Source organism: Emydura macquarii, unplaced genomic scaffold (assembly GCF_026122565.2).
Source record: "Emydura macquarii macquarii isolate MOO-44397 ecotype Brisbane River unplaced genomic scaffold, CSIRO-AGI_Emac_v2 contig_3451, whole genome shotgun sequence".
Taxonomy (NCBI): Eukaryota; Metazoa; Chordata; order Testudines; family Chelidae; genus Emydura; species Emydura macquarii.
The window spans coordinates 2,823,155-2,847,626 of record NW_027133588.1 but is presented as its reverse complement, the minus strand read 5'-3'; the positions used below and the strand labels follow the sequence as shown (position 1 = coordinate 2,847,626).

General features: G+C 41.5%; 1 protein-coding gene across 1 annotated transcript in view; it reads right to left on the bottom strand.

Moving 5' to 3' along the window:
- SCAPER (S-phase cyclin A associated protein in the ER) overlaps positions 1-24,472 on the bottom strand; it is a 322,376-nt gene that overhangs the window by 237,909 nt on the left and 59,995 nt on the right. The window contains exons 6-8 of the mRNA XM_067534777.1: positions 22,407-22,507; positions 21,232-21,348; positions 14,107-14,267 (exon numbers count right to left, since the gene is read on the bottom strand). Of these exons, the coding sequence (XP_067390878.1) occupies positions 14,107-14,267; positions 21,232-21,348; positions 22,407-22,507 (379 nt within the window). The remainder of the gene's footprint in view (positions 1-14,106; positions 14,268-21,231; positions 21,349-22,406; positions 22,508-24,472) is intronic.

The window sequence follows — 24,472 nt, the reverse complement described above, 5'->3', positions numbered from 1 at the left end:
ACAATGATGGAGATTGCATAAAACAGAATGTTACTGCCGATTCAACTTCCATTAACTTCAATGGGAGCTGAATTGGGTCCAACTTCATAGGGAGGCAGACAGACTTGGAACTGGACACAAAACAAAAGCATCCTAAATTGTGTATTTATTCTTCATCACCTGTCAATACCTAACATTTTGCAATTAGTGGGGGCTTAATCTAGTTACCTTTTTTCCCCATTTCATACAGGAAAACAAATATGTGGAAATGCCAGAGTAGATAGTCAGCTGGAGTAAATCAGAAGGCTCCACTGAAGTCAATGGAGCTATAAAGATACATACGACAGCTGACTATCTGCCCCAATTGTTGTTTTTAAATTGAATTACAGTATGTATACATTTGATCTAACAGCTGTTAATGATAATTCCATGTTCACAATTTGCAGAAAAATAAAATGTTATTATCTGTTAAATATCATCAAAGCTGGTAATATAAGACAGCTGCAATAAGAGCAAACCAATATTTACAAATAAATCTACTTTATATTACTTCAGAGGACCCATTGTTTGCAAAGGGACTTTTTCTGTTTATCAAGCAACCAAAGACAGTATACCTCTGCAGAAGGCCGAAGTTTATTCCTCCAATATATACTTAAATAAATAAATATATACTTAAATAAAGATGAGAGCGTGCCTCTGGTTAGCGTTAAGGGGACTTGCAGTCAAGAGGTTTGGGTTCTATTTCATGCTGTGCCACAGACTCCCTAAATGACCTCAAAAAAGCTATTTAACCTATCTGTGCCTCAGTCTCCCCCATCTCTAAAGTGAATACTATTTACCTATAGTCTAAACTCATCTAATAGTGTTATTGCCAGAACAGGGTTACAGTTAAGTTTCTGCACAAAGTTACTGGAAGCAGGAAAATTTCTTCAGAAATCATGGGAAAAATTATCCTGACTTACAACCCATGAAACCACAATGACTTTAAAAAGTGTAGGTCAGGACAGATTTGGGCCCCAGGACTTCCCTGTATGGCAATAATATTTAAGGAGTGGTAGAGCCTGATCCAAAGCCCACTGAAGTTATTTAAAATATGTTTGACTTCAATGGGTTTGGATCACAATGCCCATGACTATAGTTCACCGGAGTGTTGTGAAGCTTAATTATTGGATTGAAAGCACTTTGAGATCCTGGAATTAAAGTACTATGTAAATACTATGTATTAATTAATTATTATGATCATCATTCCATTATTAATATAAATAGAAGAGATAAGAGTAGAACTCCAACAGGAGTCCTCACTGTCCTTTACTAAATTCTGAAAGGGATGAAAAAAGTAGATGCCGCAAAGTTATTCATGCTAACGTTAAATAAAACAACAAGAAAAGTACAAACTTAAAGATGAGTCACAAAGAGATAGGGAAAATTAGTTAACCCTACAATTATGTGCTGAATGCCCCAAAAGCAAGCATGGAAAAGACATTCAGAACATAAATTATTCCAAAATGAATAACTTGCAAAAAAAAAAAAATCTTTTAAAGCCATGCTGGCTGAATCTAATCACCACAATACACAAAAAATACATCATTCTGGGACAAAAGAGCAATCAGAAATGCTATAAGCAAAATGGAAGTGGCCAAAAGGGATCAGGTAAGTGGCAGATTTTAAGCATATTATGCAGTTTTGAAAAGTTTTAATAATATTTTCTATCCTCCATGCAAAATAAAACCAAACAAAAATGTTTTAGAGTTCACCTCTAAGATAAGGAAGGCTAAGGCACTAAAAGAGTTTTAGATATAATTTCTTTAAACTCAGAGTATGCTGTACATTATAACTCCTGATGTACCTTAAAGTGTAAATCTTCATTATTTGACATTGTCCTTAGTGAACAAGTTGCTACTTGTTTAAAAGACAGGTAAAGTTACCTCTTGTAGAAGATAAAGCATATAGAAAAGCCCAGGATTTAACACATTAGGACAAAAAGTAGCCGCAGGTAATCTCCATTATCTTTTATATCTATGGCAATTTTAATAAAAAGATAGACCACCGTCAGATATTTTCTTGCAATCTAGATTGTATTTTGACACGTGTACCACACTTTTAGGTATTCTAAAATAATAAAATTATAACCATTATTATTATTATTAAGAATACATACTGTACTTATACAGTACTTTTTCATTAGCAAATCTCAAAGCACATTACAAAGGTCAGCATCAATAACAATAATTAAACTGACACAATAGCATAAAACTATCATAATATATTTGTTATTACCACCAGGTGGAGCCTTTTAATAAGAGGCAGGTATATATACATTTATTTATTAATCTTTGTTTGCTGTCACAGGCTCTCAATTTTTACTTCAGCGTTTAATCCAATGACTGTAATAGCACAACAATTTTGCTATTGTATTTTATAAGACACTACTTACTTGATGAGGTCCTTCCAATATAAAATATATATAGCAATATTCTGTTGATTTATTTATTAGGTAAAGGTGTAAAAGAAGAAGTTATTCACCTTGCACAGTAATGATGGTTCTTCGAGATGTCTCCCCCTATGGGTGCTCCACTGTAGGTGTATGTGTGCCTCCACAATTCTGATCAGAGAATTTCAATGGCAATCTGTCCCATCCCACACACATGCAGCTCCCTGCCTGCCATGAGGCTAACCAACATGCATGGGCATTCCCTCCTCAGTTCCTTTTCTACTGCAGAATAAATTGGGAACTTCAAAGTAGATGGGAGGAGAGTGGGTCACAGAGCACCCAGAGGGGGACACATCTTGAAGAACCATCATTACAGCACAAAGTGAGTAACTTTGTCTTCTTTGAGTAGTGTCCCTATGTGTGCTCCACTGTAGGTGACTCCTGAGCAATGCCCACCACTGGAGGCTGGGACTTTGGAGTCAAGTCTGATATGGATGACAGTATGGTTGTGCCAAATTGGGCATCTGTAGCCGAATTCCCGAGAATGGCATACTGATGCAGCCACGAAGCCCTTCTCATCACCACAGCTATGGATATTGAATGTGCCACTGTGTCTGCTGCATCCAAGGAGGACTGGAGAGACGGTTTTGCCACTAGCTGACCCTGTTGATTATGGCCATAGATTGGTCCTTGTGAGAATCCAGGATGTGATCAATAAAGGTGCTTAACTTTACATAATTTTGGTAGCCATATTCGGCCAACGAAGTCTGAATATTTGCTATCCAGAACTGAAGGGTAGCTGATGAATATGCTTTTCTGCCAAACATGTCTAAGCATTTCCCGTCTCGATCATATGGGGTAGATTTGTGCTGGTATTGGCCTCCCCTAGAATTAACTGCATCCACAATGATGGAATTTGGAGGCAGGTGGGAAAATAAAAATTCCATACCCTTTGCAAGCACATAATACTTTTTGTTTGTCCACTTGCATGTCAGCTTGCATGGTTTGCCATATAACTCTGGCGAGGTCCAGAAGAACCTCGTTAACTGGGAGGGCCACTCTGGCAGAGATGGAGGCGTGTAGGATATCCACTGGTTTGTGGTGGGGCTCAGTCACCTCATGCAGCTGTATTTGTAAAGTCTCCGTCACCCTCTGAGCTAATTCTTGGAATGATTTAAAATCATCTGCCATGGTTGGGGATGGGGGCGTCACCACCTCGTCAGGTGAAGACAATAAAAGGCGGATCTGAGGGGTGTCCTCCATTTCTACTTCAGCTTCAGTTTCCTCCCCCAGGTCCTCAGGAGGTTCTGAGGCCCTTGATGCCTCTGCTGAAGGAGGATGTCTCCTTGGCTGTTGTTACACCACAGTCGGTGCCTGGAAGGCCTGTTGCCTCTGGGACTACCAGAGGTCCAAGTACAGTTACTGAGGGTAATGGGCCAGCAGCCAGAACCTGGTTGCCCAAACATTGGGGTTGCGGGTCAGGTGGGCAGTATGCCTGGCGTCCCTGATGAAATTGGGACCTGTATGGCAGGTCAGATGAGTGGTGGAAGCCCAAATCGTTTCGCTCACTGTCCAACTCTGATGAGGAGAAAGCTGATATGTGGCCCGGAGATGTCATCTAGTCCAGCGGTCTGGGCGAACTCAGTACCAAAGCCCCAGAACTAAGTAGGGGTGAGTCCGGTGCATCAGAAACTAAGAGGTCCGTTACGCATCTGAAATCCACCAGTGAGGACGGTACTGGTGCTTGTCAGTGCTGAGAGACCAGTACCAATGGAGTCGGAAATACGGACCTAGCCACATGTTCCGGTGGTGCTGCACGCACTGCTGTCACTGTCGCTATCACAGACCATGTCAAAATAGCCTTTCCCAGGGAGGATTTTCTGTATTTCTCATGCCCCCAAGGTACCAGTATTTCCTTGCCTGTACCCATCGGCTCTTTGGGCAAACCAACTTGCTCTGTTGGTGCTGTACCGAGAGTGCCCTTGGTACCACCTCCAGATGGCCTTGGTGCTGTCGACACCAGTGGGGCCAGAGATAATTTCCAACTCGGTCAGGGATCACTCTGGGGACTCACAGACCTTTTCTTATCAGTCTTGAGTGAGTGGCTCATCACCTTAGGATCACCTACCTTCGACACAGAAGGTTGCGGTGATAGCTCTTGCCAGGATTTCAGAGGTTGAAGGCCCGACTCCATGAGCAGGAGTTTAAGCCTTAACTCTCTGTCCTTTCTGGGCCTGGGTTTTAGCTGCTGCTATCACTCGCATTTTTGTTGGTTGTGCTTTTCCCCCAAGCAACGAATGCACTGCAAATGTCCATCCATCACTGGGAGGGCTTCTTTGCAGCTAAGACACTTTATGAAGCCTGGAGCGCCAGGCATACCCTTGTCCAGGGAGGTCCCCCTCACATTGGGGTTGGTGGGAGGCTGACTCTTCTTCTGTTTTCTTCTTTTTTGCATGGCTAACAAAAATGAAATACTAAAAGAAAAGAGCTTCAAGGGAAGCTAAAAATTTGCAAAACTGTAAGAGTTAATGAACTGTGAATGGACAGCTCTCAGCTCCGTCTCTAGCCAGGGGCGGTTGAGAAGTAACTGAGGAGGGACTGCCCGTGCAACGGTGGTTAGCCTCATGGCAGATGGGGAGCCACGCATGCACAGGAAGACTGCTATTGAAATTCTCTGATCAGCATCATGGTGGTGCACCCATAGGGAATCTACTCAAAGAAGAACTGGAGCTTTATATTAGATAGCTGACACGTATTCATGTATTTTTTTAAATCTTTTTAATGTCTAATTCACGCATCACTGTCTTATGTTCTCAGCTAGAATAAACAATGCTATTTTAACAAAAATTTTGCAGCGCTAATATCTTCACTGATATTACATCACATAGCTCTTCATCTTGAGTAAAATTAACACTCACCAAGGTGTTATCCCTGCTGCATAACAATTTTTTTTTCAGAAGTCTTGAATTATTTTCACAGAGCATGCTAGCCATTCTCCACATGCTAAGTATCACATGGTGGATTTGGTTACTTGCCCAGTTTTGTTAATGAATAATTCATTCTCTAGTTTTATTTGTACTTCCCCGTCTCTGCTTGCTCCGGTATTACATGAAAGTAACAAGCCATCTGTTATCTTGAGGCCCTCACAGTCATTTGGGTTTTATTCCTGCAAAGTTACTCTCTGTGCAAAACTGCACAGAAGCCTTACTGGTATCATCAATAAGATACATTTATCCAAGTATATGCAATGCTCCAAGAAATTCTGCCTCATGAGATCTGGGGTCACTTAAACATTTCTTTTCCAGTGATATATTATCTAAGTCTACTTAGCCTTCCCCATCATTAGTAAACTTTAAGTCACAGGTAACTTTCATTAAATTTTAAATCTATAGACTATTACTGTAGGTACTATAGAGGCACTGTGTAGAGCTATGAACAGATGAGTGTCCGGAAGCATGAGCCCAGTAGGAACGGAAATTATTTTACCACAACCTCTGGTAACTCTAAAATAGGAATATTGGACAGTAAATAGGAAAGAAAAAGAGTAGTAAAGAAAATACAAAGAAAATGCAATGCTGTAAGAAGCAATAACTCTTGACAGTCATAACAAGAAGCATTGTCTCCACAAGAGTTGACTCAGGCAATGGATATAGGCAAAATTGTTAAGAGACCTAAATCATCCAATCTAGTAAACTACCATTAACAACGCTATTTAAAAAAAATGACACAAGAGAAGAGGAAAAAGAGAACAGAAGTACAATTTTCAACACGGATTATGTCTCCTTAATGTGCAATAAATCCTGCTTTGACAACCTAGTGGGGAACAAACTATGCCTTGATCTCTGTGGTGATATTTCTCCAATTTGCTCCTAGTGCAGGTCTATTGATGTTGTCATACACATAACCAGGAGCAAGATCAAGCTTGCAGGAATAGAGCTGAGCCAAAAGTAAACCTGACAAATATCACGTTCTGTGAATGAACCACTGTTTACTTTAAAGAAAGACTATTTTGTCAATCTCAATTCATTCTGGCCTACAGAGACAAAGCAGGAAGGGTAAGAAGGCAAGGGATAGAGGAGAAGGGAGGAGGTAAGAGACAGAGGAGAGGGAGGAAAATAAGATATCTATAGAAAACACAGATATACAGCATGGGAAAGTGAGTGGGCAACTGTTGCACAAGCCATGGACAGAGAAGGAGGAGAAAGATCAGAAACTAAATAGGGAGACAGAGAATCACTGAGCTATTATTCATTACAGAATCCTATTATTTGACATTCACACTTGGATTAATCTTGTAAATTATGAAAATGTATAAAACTAAGTTTTGGAAAAAATGAGATTATTCACCTGTAAGTATAGTTATCTGAAAATATTATCTCCATAAAGTCATCTGGCAAGACAAACAGGGTGGCAGGAGGACAAGTGTGAATCTGTGGAGGCAGTGCATTCTGAGAATTTCATTAGAGTTAAGTAACTTTGTTTTCTCCTTCAGCAATGTCTTAAGAGATTCCTCCATCTTGGATTCTAGTGAGCAGTAGTCATCCAAAAGATCTACATAGAGAAATCTGAAGATTATGCTACCAAACTGAGCATCTGGCCTACTAGTTAAAAGGGAAATGAAGAAAACGAAAGTTTTTTTGGTGCCCTTTACCATGAAGTAAGTTTATTTTTATTAAAAATGTTGCTTGCTTTTAAATTAGAAATATCCCACCACAACTTTCCCCTTTTTGATGGCTTTGGAAAACTGGAAAAGGTTGCTGTCAGCCCAAGGACTTGAAATCTGAGCTGCAGCTTTCCCATTTCTCTAACAACAGGAGAAGATAATAGGCCCAATTCTCAGGTCCCACTCTGTCAGCACAATATAGACTTAAATCCAGTGAATCCAGGTAGTAGAGGATTCCCTGTAGCAGCACTACACCACTCTCTTCTTTGTTGGCAGCACAGGGTGTACACAGCCAGGAGAAAGAGGAGTACAGCTGTGGCATGCCTATGCCCCAGCATTGCTGGTTGCCTGAAAGGCCTTTGGGGGCTAATGCCAGCCAGAATAGCTTACCGCAGCTCTGAGGATCATATATCTTCAAATACTATGCAACAGATATACTTCTTAGATTACACAGGCAAAAAACCAAGGTTGTAGCCTTCAGGAGTGGTAAATTTGCGAAGGGTGGAGTGCAATGGTCAGGTATCCCATGTCATTTAAACCTTCTGTTCCCCAGTTCACTCAACCATAAAATGCATACAATGTATTACTAACCTGCTTCACAAGAATGCTCTGAGCTTGATAAATATTTATAAAGTAATGTGAGATCTGTATATGAAAGGCATTGCAGGAATGTTGCCCCTCATAAAACCCAAGTAACTGGTTCTGCACTGCGAAAAGGGGGTACTGTAGGGTAGGGGAGAACCCTCCCACAAGACGATGAATCGCCACATAGTGTATGTGGGTGCAATGGCTAGTGGATCGGCATAGCACCAGATGCACAAGCCCCACCCCTGCTACTATTACTCAATAACACATGTGGAGCCCTTGTGTAAAATCTCTCTATGAACTTCACAAATACTCCTGTGGCTCACTTGAGCAAAATCATATTGGTTCCATTATGGCTGGGACATTCCATATGAGAAGATGAGTGAGATGTGCACCTGTACAGAGCACATGATTTGTTATTTTTTATTATTATTAATAATAATCCAATTTATCCATGAAAAATTCATTACTGTCCCCAAAATCAAAAGCTGGGGCAAACATTCGCAAGATGCAAATTTCCAACTAAAACCCTTCAGAAAAGAAGAGTGACATTAGCTTTAGAACTCAAGTGTTTTGAGACTTATTTCAAAACGCATTGAAAACTTATAGGCCAGTACTTCAGGACCTAGAAGGTTTTGCTTTTTTTTGGAGTTCTTCAGCTGCAGGTGACAGACTATAAAATTTAGAACTGGCATAATTCTTCACTCTTTAAACTTCTAAGGCTACCACTATGAGGAAGGTGCTTTCTTCCTTTTAGCCCCTTAGGAAGATGTTACCCACCTGAAAGTTTACATTTTCAATATAGTTCATAAAATTCACTGAAGCCCCAGTAGCCCAGAGAGGGACATTTCAATCAACAGCTTGGAAGGCTGGAGTCTACCACTGTCCACTTTTATACTAGGAAATCTATCTGTTGTTGAAAATGATTATCAACAACAGGTCCCCCAGATCCAAGGATGAAAAAGTTTAATTGCTAGTGTAACTTGAAAGTTCAATCACGCTTTCTGTATTGACACTGCAAACTCTTTTGTGCAGACTCAAGTGCCAATTATACAGTTTTTTGCACTTACCAATGTCAGCACCAGTTCAATGTCATAGTGTTTATGAGGTCAGTCATTTGACAATTATCCCCTTTATTTTGCAATGCCTTCCCTTTCCGTTCCAAAAATGCATCTTCCTATTGGCAAGACGGTGCTCTCAGAATTTCAACTAGGACAATTTAGGAACAATACATTTTGCAAAAAATAAGATTCCAGATAATTTTAAACTAAGATTTTGCTTGAGTCAGACCACGGGGGTCTCATTCACTTCAAGAGAATTCTTGACTCTAGCCAGTGAATACAGCGTCAACTCTCCAGTTTCTGTCCCAGATTCTGTGACTTCCAGAGACCACTTTCCACCTCAGTCACCAGGTGGTGGGCCAAAGTTGTCAGCCCGGTGGAGGACATCATAGATTTTAGTGGCAGCAGGCCCTCACAGTCCCCAGCCACTGCACGGACCCTCTCCCCTCCACATCTCCCAGCCACCATAGGAGCTCCCACACCTCCTAGCAGCCACAGGTAGTGTGGGCCCCGGAACCATCAGCCACCGCGGCCAGCCCCCAGAGCCATAGTGGGTGACAGGGAAACTGGGGGTTCTCAGCCACTGTGGGCGGCAGGGGCACCTTGCAACCATCAGCCATTGCAGGCGGTGGGGGAACCCTGGAGTCCAAAGCCGCCACGGGGAACTCTGGAGCTTGGAACTGCCATGGCCAATGGTTGCTGGACCCTCTCTCTCCCAAAGTGGGGCTAGGGCTCTCATCCCTCCCCTTGGGCTTCAGAAATGCCCAGTCAGCCCCTACCCCTATTATTTTTAGTAAAAATCATAGACAGATCACAGGCTTCCATGAACTTTTGTGTATTGCCCGTGACCTGTCCATGACTTTTACTAAAAATAACTGTGACAAAATCCTAACCATACCAATAGGTGTTGAGGACAGCGTAAGTCACAAACTGGGAGATAACTTTTCACTTCTTTAAATAGGTTGAGCATGGTGCTCTGAAGACAATGATGCCATATTTTATGAAAAATTGGTGCCAAGTCCCATGGGATAGCACACTACACTGCTAAGGGAATTGAAGCCTTGACACAGGCAAATGACACAGGCACTTCAGGTCTTCGAGCATGCTCCACAGAGATACAAAACAATTCCGCAAGCTTTACCTTTCCATGGTAGTTATGCATGTCCATAAAGGATACTCTCTCTACAATATGCAAACTTAGTAAAGCTTCTGGGCATCTTACCTACCTGTAAGCAAGGTGAAAAAAAGAGAGACAAGTGACATTGTGAAGTGTGGTGTGATGATGGTGTCCCCCCACACAGGTCTGGCTGGGGTTAAGGTGGCCGGATAGGCCAATTAACTGCCCAGGCTGCACTTGGAGGAGCAGCCAGGGAGCAGAGAACTAAGTGATTGCAAGCCAGCCCACCTGTGCAGGAACAGGTAGGGCCTATAAAGCCAGACAGAGGACTACAGACTGGGGCTGCTGAGAAAGGAGAGTCACTCCCTGGGAAGGAGGAGGAAGGTTTGGGGGCTGCTGGGAAAGGCTGTAGGAAGGTAGGCAGCAAGTAACTCCCTGGGAAGAGGGTTCTTGGAGCTGATACACCAAGAGAGAGAGAAGGCGAACCAGAGTATCCAGGGAAGGAGCAGCAGGGCAGAGATAGGAAGCCCAGAACAGCTGAGCTGAGGACTGGAAACTGGAAAATAGGGTGGGCCCAGGGTCCTTTACCAGCCACTGAGAATGTGGCATAGAACTGAGACAGAGAATGGGAAGACTGCCTAGGACTACTAATGGATTGAACCCCAGAAGGGGGAACGCTGAGTGACCTAGCCAGAGGGCTAAGTATCAAATGAGATGCTGAAGGTTCTAGAGTGAGAGAGGTTGCAGACCATAGTAGAGTGATGGCATGCAAACTGTGGATGGGAGTGTTGGTCTCAGGAGCTAATCCCCGGAGTGACCAGGAGAAGGTGCCAGCCCAGCGATGAATGGTGCACCCTGTAACACATAGTGATAGCATGCTGAGCAAAGTTTACAGATGGAAAGATTTGGTGAAAGGAGTAAACAGGGCTTGAAATGCTGAAGTGATGAAGACACAGACTGTAGATGAAAAATCTTGATATGGACTAAGACTATGAAGTGCCCAAGGAAGAACAAGATGAAGCCCAAATCCTCATCAATACACCTATTAAGTTTGCCCCAAGAGGACACAGAGGCTGGTCAGTGGCTTAGCAACATCAGTGATAGAGCAAGGCCCCTTTAGATGTTCCAATAAAACAAAGATGCAGGGTACAAATACCCTCAAATATTTCAACGAGTGCAGCATCTGTACTCAGTATGAACTGGTGCACCAATAAAAGAATCAACATTTTCTTTTTCAGTTTTACTATTTAGTTAGTGTAACTAGTAACCATTCCCTGGTACTCCTTAAAGACAAAGTACTTTCTGTATCGGCATGGTACCCATATGAAACCCATGACACTCCTAGAGGCAGAGTCTGTAGCCTCTCTTGAGCTTTTTTTTTTTTTTTAAAGACCTTGGATATCTCTGATCAAGATACCCCCACCTCTTTTCTTACTCCTATAAAGTAAGAATTTCTTCCATCTCCTGGGATGTTCAGCCAGCATCTATTCTGCAATATGAATAGCCAAAGCAGTTGCATCTGTTTTAGGAACTATAGAGAAGAAGATTATTCAAACTTAAACACAACACTTACACATATTATCATCTTGTTTCTGGCTACGAAAAGCAATTCAAATGATAGCTGTAAATCTTTTATTTCTATCAGCAACCTTTCATTTAATATGTGTTTCTTTGAGAGAACAGTCTGTCACCTTAATCAGGACAACTTAAATATCCTTTTGCATGGCTTGTCTTTCCTCACTCCTCTCCCCACCAGACACAAAGTCCTTTGCTCATGCTTCTGTGAGGTGATGTGTTGAGAAATGAAAAGTGCTCTTTATCATCTTCCTTTAGCCTAGTTTCTACTATAGAATTACTATTTCCATGCTTCAACAAACCAGAATTTTGACGGTATGGAAGCAAACAATCACATCCTGAAAGGATGCACCCAAGAGTGGGAATCCACTGAGATGGAGAGGTATGACATGTTTGCTTTCTGCAGAGATAATAAAAAGTAAATTAGATATTTACTAAAACTGAAAGCATTGGAATCGAAGAAGCTGTCAGTAACAGGCAGATCTGAAGCAACAGTGGTACACTTCAAGCACAAGAAGCAGCTGCTTTCCAAAATGTATTCAATTTTTTGTTACAAAAATGTAACAATTGGAAACCAAAAAAAAAAAAAAAAAAAAATCAGACAGACAGACAGACCAAGCTCTAACTTTGAAAATCATGGTATTTCCTCCAGAAGTGGGCTCTCAGAAAGATGGGAACTTATAGCCTCTTTCCTGGGAGTTAATTTCTATCTTATTGTCTGATCACCACCAAACACCAAAGTGTATTATCTGGGGTTTCTAGACGCTACCATAGTACAATCATACAGACCCCACGGTATTTGGCATGGTATAAACATAGTCCCTAACCAAGGAGAGTACAATATAAATCTTACAGGAACCCTTTCCAGTATGCAATTCAAAGGTGGGCACATATGGGACCAAGCAGCTACAGACTACACTTCTCTCCCTTCCAGCATGTCAATACCCTTATGTTTTCTGTAGTTTTCCTTTATTTGCTCCTCAGGAGATGGCACCTCATGATCATAAATAATTTGTGAAGAGTTTTTAAACAGACACATTTCGCTTAAAACTTGTCGTTTGAGATGATATTCTTTAAAGTTATCCATTTTTCACAGCAGGCTCAAAATATTGCAGCTCTAATATGGATCAGATTGCTCAGTCTGCTGGGCATAAATAAGACTTCTTTGACTACTGTATGAGGTATAGTTCACCTATGTCAAACAAGAGCTGGTGATATCTGCTGCTCCTCATTTCTCCTGTACATTAATTTTATTTTTGTGTGAAAATCACATATATCACTGAAATAAATCATGTGCCATATTGGCAGTCCTGTCATGTAGTAACAGCAATTTTTCAGTTTTCCATTTTATAAATATGTTGTCAAGAATATATAAAAATGCCAGACCCAAAAAAAAAAAAAATCAACAAAAATAAACCTGTTGAGGAGTAGAAGTGAAACTACAGACATATGTTCAGTTTGGGGTTTTTTTTAAAAGGCAATTTTAAAATGGTGCTCAGAGAGACAGACCAATAAAATAACAGAGCAGAATGGATGAGAGACAAGAAATGAGTGAGCTTTCAATTGTTCTTTTCTGACCATAGGAAACTGCTGTTACAAAAGTGAATTAATTTAAATTAAAAGATATTTTGAGGCCGGAAACACATATTACTCTAGATTTGTAAAAAATCATGAAAATTTACAGCTCCATATACTGTGAATGGTTTTTAATACCAATACTTTTAATGTGTAAATACACTAAGTGCATGTCTTTCTTTTCTAATAGTTTTTCTTTAAGATACTAAGTATCTTAGAAACTGAATTCTAAATTGATTTTTATTGGGATATCTACTTCCACTATCTCGCTGCTGTGTTTGCATGAAGGAAACTGGGTCAATAAATTAAAAGATAAAAGGGGAAACCAATCTTTGGAAAATCCCACTATAGGCTGGCAGAGAGAGAGAGAGAAAGTTCACCAAGCATAGGTAAAGTTTTTTTGTTTTTTTTATTATTTCCAGTGAAACAATCTTTTCTACAGCAAAAGATTGTGAATTAAAAGCTTCTCCAAAGACACTCTTTAACAAAAGGAAAGGAACTACAATCTAGTGTGGCAACTCTTCAGAGAAAGAACAAGCCATCCATTATCACTTCTTTAGCATAGGTCTAGTGCATTAGTCTCTGCGGACACATATCTTTAAGCTCTTTTGGTAAATCTCAGACAAAGATTATTCTTGTGGGGCCATTTGTACATTTCTGAACCAGAGAATCAAAACACTTTTTGCTTTTTAGTTGTGATCCCTGATGTCCATGATGAAGTCTAGAAAACAAACCTCTGAAGGAGTTTTAAAGAAAGGTAAATAGTTTCATTAAACCAAAAATTCTAGTAACTTTTTTTTCTATATTTGGTGTCAGCTAGGTTACTAGTTTATGAAAAGTTATCAACACTTGAAAACACCAATTTGCAATGGGAAATCTTCCTCAACTTCAACTGCAGCAATGAAAATGCAATATTGGACGAACCTACATTTTGATAATTAATTTAATTTTACTGATATTTTATGTAAAAGTAAATTGATGTACTGTAATAACAGACGTGATTTTGACAAGTAGATTTATTTTTGTTATGAAATAAGTCATCTCACAGTTTGAACTAACTTTTCAATAGCTGGGCCATAATAATATAGTTTTATATAATAGCTCACTGAAAGACACTTGCCATTTCTCCGTGATGACTTCTGCACTGGTGTTGGCATACAGGTTTGTGTAGTTGCTAGCTGTGGAGTGGCAGCTTTAGCTCCATGGTTAGCTTTCACCTTATCGGCCCAACTTACACCTGAAGGAGCCAGACGAGTGGCAGCAATTGTCACAGATGGACTCCTAAGTAAAAAAATAATTCATAGATATAACAATTTCTGATCAAATAAAGAGATGGTTTCTCGGAGAATATCTTACTTGTTCATTTTTTGTGTCTTGGCTTTCGTTGGCTCAGATTGAGGTGTGGCTCCAAAAAAATGGAACCCCTTGGCAACCAATGGAAAGCTCTTATTCTTGCCCCCATCTCTCTTTCTGTACTTACGCAATTTCCAGAGCTGAAAATTTTCTTGATATTTAACTTGGAAAAAAACCTACAAAAGTTTTCTGACTGAGCTAAAGGGTGAATGACAGCATCAGTGGAAACCAAGACACAGAAAGGAACTAGTATATTAAAAAAATATATTCTTTTTCGATCCTAGTTTACCAAGGACACATATGAATGGGTACCATTTAGCATTCCCAATTATACAAAATTTCAGAGAGGAGAAGCAAGTAGTGCTGTAGCTACAAAGGCCCAGAGTGAGATTCTTTACACTTTCTCCATACACAAACAGTAGTGGAACTTTAATTCAACAAGAAACCAAAGTCTCAAACAAACCAAAAATAAAAAGGAGCTAATAGCAGAGGAGAGGTCTCAGTACTTTGGCGATTAAAGAACATGGCTCCCAAATGAGGCATCCTTTGATGGAAAGACATCAATTTTATAAAGCATGAAAAAAGTGTTTGGGGAGCACCAAGTAGCCAGTTGCACAACACCCCCAAAGAAGGCTCCCTGTTCTCTGCCCAAGAATCCACAATGCCCTCTGTAGAAAGGACTATGAGCTTGGCCAAGCACAGGAAGGCCGCTATGTTGTGGGATTCTGACATAAATATAGGTTACACAAATCCATGGATCCTCCATACTTTCTAAGCTTCCACTATACATCTAGCTAAAATAAATCCACAGATCCATGCTATTTCAAAGGTTTCTATTACTTATCTAGCAAAGAGAAATTGTAGATATTGGGAGCCGTTCTTCCATCCTTAAGAAAGATAAAAGACTGCCTAAATTCTGCTTTTCTAGATGGATAGAATTGCAGTGATATATATACATATAGGTTGTGCCACAACTTTTCCTTTTCTGCATTTGGTTTAGAGGAAAAAACCCACTGAGAACAATATCTTGAATAAGGTGAAATGTAAAGAAGAGATTACTTACCTGTAACTGGAAGTTCTTCGACATGTGTAGACTGTATCCGTATTCCACACACATGGGTGTGCATGCACGCCACGCACCTGAGTCCAAAAGTGTTTTGCACATGTGTAGTGCGTTTCCTTGGGCTCCCAGCTGAGGGTATAAGAGCTAGTGCAAGTCGACGCCCCTCCAGTTTCCCTCTTACCATTTGCATAATCCAATCCGAAGCAGAAGGGAAAGAGGGTGGGTAGTGGAATAGGGACCACGCATCTTGAAGAACCTCCAGTTACAAGTAACTTCCTCTTCTTCTTCAAGTGATGGTCCCAATTGTATTCCACATATGGGTGACACGCGAGCGGTGATCAGCGCAAAAGGGAGTGAGAGGATGGCAATGGAGCTGAAGTCTGAAGCATGGCATGACCCATGGCCATGTCTGTTGCTGCTGCAGGTGTACTGGTGTAGTGTGCTGTGAATGTGTGGACAGAGCACCACGTTGCTGCTCAACAGATATCCTGCCAGAACACACCTGCTAATGAGGCTGAGGAGGTGGCCTGGGCCCGCGTAGAATGCACCATGACCCTGCTAGGAGGAGATAGGTTGGAGTGTTTGTAGCATTCAAGGATGCACCCCAAAACCCATTTGGAGATTTGCTGGGATGAGAGGGCTTCTCCTTTTGCCCTTTTGGCGATGGCCACAAAAAGCGTAGTTGATTTCCAAAATGGGCAACTCCTGTGCAGACAGAATGCCAGTACACTTCGAACGACGAGGGAGTGCAGGGCCCTGTCAGTGGGGAAGGTATATGGCATTGGGCGGAATACTGGCAAGTGGATGGATTGATTGAGGTGGAACTCAAACATCACTTTAGAAAGGAATTTGGGGTGCAGCCATAAGGACGCCTTATCCTTGTGGAATATCGTTGCACGGGGTCTGCCATCATAGCCACGAGCTCACTGACTCGCCTGGCCAAGGTAATGATCACCAAGAATACCACTTTCATCGAGAAGTGGGAGAGGCAGCATGATGCCATCAATTCAAACGACTGTCTTGTGAGGGCACAGAAGATGAGAATAAGGTCCCAAGGGGGTGGGGTTTCAGCACCGGTGGAAACGTGTTAAGTAATCCTTTCAGGAAGTGGACAGTGGTGGGGTGCATAAATACAGACGTGCCATCCATAGGTGGTAGAAAGGCGCTAACTGCTGCTAAATGTATGGAAATAGAACTGAAATACAAGCCCAACACCTCGAGGGCAAGGAGGTAGTTGAGGACAACGAGAATGGTCACTGTGCTCAGTGAGGGGTGGTGGCAATGAGCCGACGATAGGAAGCATCTTCATTTAGCTTGGTAGCAGTCCTTGATGGATTCCCTCCTGCTTTGGGTGAGGATTTTCCAAACGTGGGTGGAGCAAGCACAGTCTACACTTGATGCCCATCCAAATACCAGGCTATGAAGTGAAGAAGATCCAGATCAATCTTGTGTGAGGAGATCTGGGAGTGTGTAGAGGCAGAGTGGTGTCTGGACAAAGCGTCTGAGGAGGTCTGTGAACCAGAACTGCCGGGGCCAGAAAGGAGCAATGAGGATGACTGAGGCTCTGTCCCGGCGAATCTTGTGTAGCACTTGTAGTAAGACAGAAATGGGGGGAAACATGTAGCAGAGGTCGCCTGTCAGGGGAGAAGGAGAGCGTCACCTTGAGAGCTCTCTCCTAGAGCTCCTCTAGAGCAATAGAGGGAGAGTTTTCAATTTCCATGAGTGGCAAATAGGTCCCACCAGGGAGTGCCCCACTTTGCAAAGAGGTTGTGGAGCATGGCATCGTGTAGCTCCAACAATTGGTCGAGGTAGAGAGGTCTGCTGAGTGTGTTGGCCAGGGAATTATGGGCACCCAGTAGGTACGCAGCATGAAGCGTCACCTGGTTACGGATACACCACTTCCATAACCGGACAATAGTAGAGGGACGGAGACCTGACACCACCCTGCTTATTGACATATACAACTGCTGCGATATTGTCGGAGAGGAGCTGAACATGTAGGGACTCTCTGAGCAGGAGGAAGACATTGCATGCGAGGCAGACTGCCCAAAGTAGTATGTTTATGTGCAGTCTGCTGTCCTGCAGCGTCCACACTCCCTGAGCTGTGTGGTGGACTAAGTGGGCTTCCCATCCCGCGAGGGAGGTATTTGTTGTGATGGTGGCTTGTGGCATGGGTAGGTTGAAGGGGTAGCCTATCATGATCTTGGAGGGATCGGACCACCATGTGAGGGAGGACAGCACAGTCACTGGGATAGTGACCTTGGAGGCAATATGGTCTCTTTTGGGTTTGTAAATGGAGAGAAGCCAAGCTTGTAGACAGAGCGTGTGGAGCTATGCATGTGGCATCACATAAAAGCAGGCTGCCAGATACCCAAGGAGGGAGAGCCATTGGCGAACCGTGGTGTGTGGGTCACCTAGCCTATTGTAGTTATCAAAGTCATGCTTGGCTAGCACAGCCTGATAATTAGCCATGCAGAATTCCAATCACGCTGAGGAATAGAGCTTCCTAACCAGTAAGTATAGCCTCGTAGCCATCTTGTCTGGAGGAGTGGATTTTTGCGGCTGATGTCTCACCCATTCTGCAGTCACTTGAACAACCAGGAAGCTTGGGGGCGGATGGGTGAACAGGAAATCTGCCCCCTTAGCTGGTACGAAGTATCGTCTCTTTGCTCGCTTAGATGTGGGTGCACACACTGGTTCCAGAATGGCCTTGTTGACTGGGAGGGCCACCATGGATGGCCCTTAGGATTGGAGGATGTCCAACAGCCAATGTTGTGGGTCCTGAACCTCCTCCAACAGGATTCTCAGGTCCACAGCCATGCTCCATAGCAAATCCTGATATTGCCAGTGATCATCCATTGGAGAGAGTGGGAAGGGGATGATCACCTCATCTGGTGACAAGGATGCTCCAGTCAAGACTGATAGAGCCAGCAATACCGGTTTGATGTGCTCCTCTTCATACACCGATGGTGCCGGCGGGTGTACAGGGGATGCCCAGTAGGATGCCTGAGATGGTATGTGGCGTCTGACAGGGTCCCCAGTATAGCCAGCAGGATAGGACCATCAGACGCAGCGGGCCCCATAGGAATCGGCAGCATGTCTCCTGTGTTGGTTCATATGCCAGAGGGTAGGATGGTCTGGGTCAGACATCCAGATTCTGGCATGGCACCAGAATGATGGTTCTGCCTCCAAGAATTCCTCATAGTCTGAGGACACTTCCAGCAACGGTAGGACCATTAGTACTGGAGGGCTGTGGTGTGGTGGCGGCAGGACGGGCTTCTCTGGCAGTAGCTGCAGGGTTCATTCTCTGGCGTAGGGATGTCACAGGTGTGTGAAAGGCCCGAGAGTATAGGCGACTGCGGGTAGGGAAGGATTAACTCCTCCACCATCAGGAATGTCTCCGTGGGGCCAGGGGTCTGTGGTGCACCGATGGAAATACCCAAGTGGGAGGGGGAGGGCTGGAGGCGTCTGTATTGCCAGCCTGTCTGGCAGGCGTGTGACACCAGCAGAGCAGGTACATTCCAGAGACTTGGATAGCCGGATCCCATTTCCATTTGGCCTTATCCTCCATCCAGGAGATCTTGGGTACCAGTCTGGCTAGATCCACACATGACATCTCACCTGACCTGGCTTGGGGAGGAAATGCTGTGCTCGTGAGCAGTCCTCTGCAGAGAATGGCTCTTGTGGCCATGAGTGTTTTTTGCTCTCATGCCAGGAGTTGTCCTTGGTCTTTGGTACTGCCAGTTCCAAGCTATGCATAGTGCACAAAAGGGACGCTTACCGCCGGTGGTGGTCACTGTACAGGGGAGTCTCGTGGGCTGGGACTGCATAACCTCCTCCATAAGGTATTTGCACCTGCTGAATCATTGTGACTTGTGTGGCTTGTTAACTCCAACAGGCCATAAGAGAGGTAGAGGTGGCTGTCTAGTCAGAAGGAACTAGGTAAATAGCCAGGCTTGGGGAGAAAGCTTAGGCTGAAGTCAGGGCTAGCCGCTCGAGTACATACCCAGGGTCTCAGGCGGGTTTGTACAAGACATGCTGCCACCCAGACTACTGTAGTTTCACTGCTGTTGTTATTTGAGCTAGCTAGATCAAAGTTAAAGAGGGTATGTCTAAACGTACTACAGTCACACCTCTGACTGCAGTGTAGACATACCCTGAGTGAGAAAGAGAGAAGGGAAGGAATTTAGATGTCTGAAGGGTGGCAAAATAAGAGCAATCCATTAGCTGCTATTTTGGTTTATTAACATATGGGAATTGCCAACTAGCTCTCTGTGTTAGCGACAATGTAAAGTCCCAAAACACAAAATTAAAACTATTATTTGCAAAATAAACCAAAGCTGGACACACTTACAATCAACAATGACTTAAGTGAAAAATATATTTTGGTTGTTAGTCTAAAGAGCTTTTATACTATTTCCTACCACCCCGTTTCTCATCTCTCATTCGACTGCTTTTATTTAGTCACATTCCTCCCATTCTCATCTTGGTAGCTTTCATTCTCTATATAAGCAGATAAATAGACAACATTCCCAGAAGTTGGCAGTAATGTACCAACTTCATATACTCATTAACCTGCAGGATATGTTTCAGGAACAGAGAGGCTAGCAATTACCCAACCCTGTTACATGCCAAGGACATTGATACAATCCACAATCCATATTAACCCAGCAAGTGAGAGCTCCAAATAAATCCCCAATCCAGCACTGAGGAATCCATTCATCTCAATGCAGGATTGGGCCTAAGTCATCAAATACCTCCTAAATTAATAGCTGAATTAGCTGCTAATTTCTTTATACAACAATAATCTGGTACACTGAGAGGTTTGACAATTATTATTAGGTTGGCCTTAGTGGGAAGTGTTTTCTAGTTTTCTTTTTTGTGAGAATTCGAATGGACTACTTGATATTCAGACAGACACTTAAAATGGACATATTTATTTTTGAATATTATAGTTCCTTCTAAATAACACCAATTTATCTACCAAACATAACTTGTGATACTAACTTAGAAATATTTGATATAAGGCAGCTGAACATTTGAACCACAGTGGCTACATATTCCAAATGTTAGGGATGCTTTCCTGAATTGAGGTCTATCTGGGACAGCATGCACATGCAGTAAATCCCAATGGGCTGGAATTAAAGCATGTCCTGAATATGAATGGACTTACTGAATGTGCTTAAGTACTTTCCAGAACTTGGGCTTTAGTGAAGATAATGCTCCCCTGAATCAGAGTTAAATAATTTAAATGTAATTTTTCCATATACTGGCACTTATCTGAATAAGAGGTTTGATATTTTTATAAGTATTTTCTGTCTTTCAGACTAATATAAATTTTGCTGTTCATCAAAATCAATTTCATTTTACATTCATTGTTAGTGATCAACATTAACTTCCTGCATACTCAGCTAGCCATACACAGGTGCATACACAGGCAATTTTAAAATGTCAATTACATATATTTTGACCTTTGTTTGTAGAAGGAAATGGCTGCTGATCTTATTAAACAGTTAACATGAGGTATATTGATTAGTTTTTATCGTCAGGTCATTGGAATGCCCAGGAATAAAATGTCTGATTAAATATAAGCAAAAAATGAGGTCTTTTAGTAGTATTTTGTTTTGTTTAAACAATGTGTTGGGTATTTCTCTCTCTCATGTTCACACACATCAACATTTGGGTTCAAACACATCAAAATTTGGCTTAGCAAACAGCTCCCAAAACAATACATTAGCTGCAAAAGGAAAATGATGTACCAGTTAACCCTGAACTCTTTTAATAAATGGGTTAGCTTTCCTTTAGTGTCTTTATTATTTGTTTTCATACCCAAAATTTAAACTTCTTCGAGCATTTGATGTTACACTGATTCTATCTGTTGATGGACTTGGTATTACATGGCGTCCTGGAGACATCTTCTTTACTTCCCAGGCCAATGAAGTAGGTCTGTAAATTCAGGAGAGAATGAATTAAGAGTAAATCCTAAGCAGTCACTGCAACATTTTTCAATGGATATTCCTATAGAAACAAAAATCAATAGATGCTGGGGATATAGCAACAATGGGAAATTTTATTTGACCTAGTCTAGCGTAGGCACAGCCAGTGGTTATAATATGTTAACTACTGAACAGTACAAAAATGGAACTGAGTGAGGAGCTAATAGGGCTTGATCTGAATGCAATACTCTGAACTAGTTTTAAAATAATTGTCTGCGAGTCACTAAAGGGAGGCAGTGTTGCCTAGTGGATACAGCATAGAATTGGGACTCGGGAGACCTGAGTTCCATTCCCAACTCTACCACTGGCCTGCTGGATGACCTGGGGCAAGTACTTAACCTTTTAATGCCACAGTTTCCCCATCTGTAAAATTGGGATAGTGATGCTTAACTCCTTTGTAAAGCACTTTGAGATCTACCGATGAAAACTGCTATGTAAGAGCCTGGATTCTAAGCTTTTTCTTCTCAGATAATTACTTAAGTGATTTTTTAAGGTGGGGACACCTACACAGATGCTGCTGAGAAGAACTGGGTATGATGAAATTGCTTATAGAAAGCAGGATTTAGCTTTTCTTGGGAAAACAGGAACCCGAATAAACAATCAGACTGCTCTTTTTTTTTGTAGATAGCAGGTAAAATTTTCTAAGTCACACAAATGATGTAGGAGTCCAAGGATATGTCTACACTGCAACCCTGATAGTAGCACCGTTTGGCACACCAACACTGGCTTTAATCTATCTCACATGTCTAAAAATAGTAATAAAGACAAGCACACCAGGGAGCCTGAGTTTGTTCCCTCTTGCCAACCTGCAAATAAAAAGAACGCAAAATACATTATCTTTTTTAAAATCCCATGATTTCATGGGACCTTCGTCATGATTTTTTTTTAATGATTGTGGCTGGCAATCTTGTTAAGTGGGACTTAAGTGGCTGGACCTCTGCACTGGGGTGAATTTCACACAGAGAATATTAAGAAATGGATGAAAAGAAAAGAAAAAAATCTGATTACCTGCTTTGAGCATCAGCCTTCTCTAGCTTTTCCTGTAGCTGTATCCAGTCAATCAAAGCCTTGAAATCTCTTACATAGTTATCTAGCATCATTAGAACCTCCTGAAAAACAACAATTTACATCAGGTATTTGTATCTGGAGGGAGAAGAGGCAAAGAAAGAGAGTATCGGAAGTAGAGAATTCAGCAAAAAACCTGACCAGACGGTACAAATTTCACTCTATTATAGCTGAAGTGGAAGCAACCACTTTAGTAAAGTTTGCATGATATTTTCCATTCGGACCCTGCTTCAAGTTGCCAATAACTTTCTGAAACTTATACTTTTGAGGCTGAAATTTACCAGTGTTAGTCCCTGCGTGAAAGTGGAGATTTGGAAAGGCTTGAGTAAAAACAGTTCAAACTTTAAGTAAAAGAAGAGTTAAAAACACTTTTCCTATTATAAATAATTCTTGTGACCTTTTTTGAACATCTCTGCAAACAAAATGGCTAAGGATAGAAAGCTGAAATTTGTCACGTAAATATCTCTCATTAAGCATTACTGTGTCTGAATGTCCCAGTGAAATTTGATTTTGATATGACAAGTTATGTTTTTTTAAAAAGCGTATGCTGGATATGTGCAGTATATTTGCATAGGTTTTTGATAAACTTATGAACTGCATAGTACAGAAAACTACATTTCACAAACATAAATGATTCACTCGGCTGTGTAGTGTGTAAAGTGATTAGGAGGGCAGCTGCACATTCTGTATAGTCAGCAGCAGAGAGAGTCCACTCTAATGAACCCTAGGATCTCAGCAGTTGGGGAAGGCACAAAGCACCCTACCTAGCTCTGTAGCCAACAGCAGAGTCCTTCTTCCTCAGATTTCCTAAACTGTGGGGAACAGGACATCCTGCTGGTGTGTAGCAGTAGTCGTCTAGATTATGGAATGCCTACGTGATGTTGCCACATGAGATTCTACTCCGCCTCAGCATCAACAAAATTATAAATTATACTATAATTACAGAATATTACTGGTGATGGTTTGGGAGGCAGAAAATATACAATAAGAGATTATGACATTGGCAACTGACTTGTAAACGGAATATATTTGATATGAAGTAACTGAGAGATAAGCACAGAACCCTCAGGATATAAAGTTTACATTCACTTTTCTGACAATAACTGCACTTTAAGAATTGTAAATCACAGAGTTCCACATTCATGGCTTTGGAATAATTACATATTTGGCCATTATAACAACCTATAATCAGATGGCACATCCTGTTTTTAAGGATAAGTGAATATATTACCTTTTTGGAAAGATATTGTTGAATGAAATATAATTGTTCAAGAATTTACCTACATTTCTTAAGTTATCCAAAATCAGCTATTCCAGTCAGACAAACTAAAAGTTGCATCCATGACTGCCTTTCATGGCTTGAAGCCAGACTTACACAGTATGTTGGAATGCAATTGATAATGAACAGAGTCTTGCAAGTTCTGATTCATTTCATAGAAGCTAGTCATTTATACGCTGACAAGTAACAAAGAATACTGTTTGACAACTGCAGACCTATAATGTGAATCTAATTCCCCACATCTAAAGAAGAAAATTAGGAATACAATAATAATGTAGACTGAGAAAAATAGATTTAAATGTCTTTACAGGCTACTAGTAGCAGAGCCATTATTAAGCTTTACTTTGAAAATGATTCATCGTACATACTAATCTCCAACTCATTCAAGCTTTGGAAGTGTGTTAACTATGTCAAGGTTGCCTTTAAACATAGAAAACAACCATTAAAATTTAAAAGACCATTTCCCCTATTAGGGTCCAATTCTTCAGTCTTCACTCAGGCAATTCTCCCACTGATTTCAGTGGGAGATTTACCTAAGTATGAGCTCTTACCTGTTTCTCTCTTTTTTAATGACAGCTACACGTATAATCTAAAATCAGACTCCTTATTCTCTTCTACTTAATTCAGACAAATGCAACTCAGCCCTGTGTGGATGACCAGCACAGGGCCTATGGACCACTTTTCTCCAACTGAATCACTCAAAATAGGACTTAACTGAGACATAAGTGGT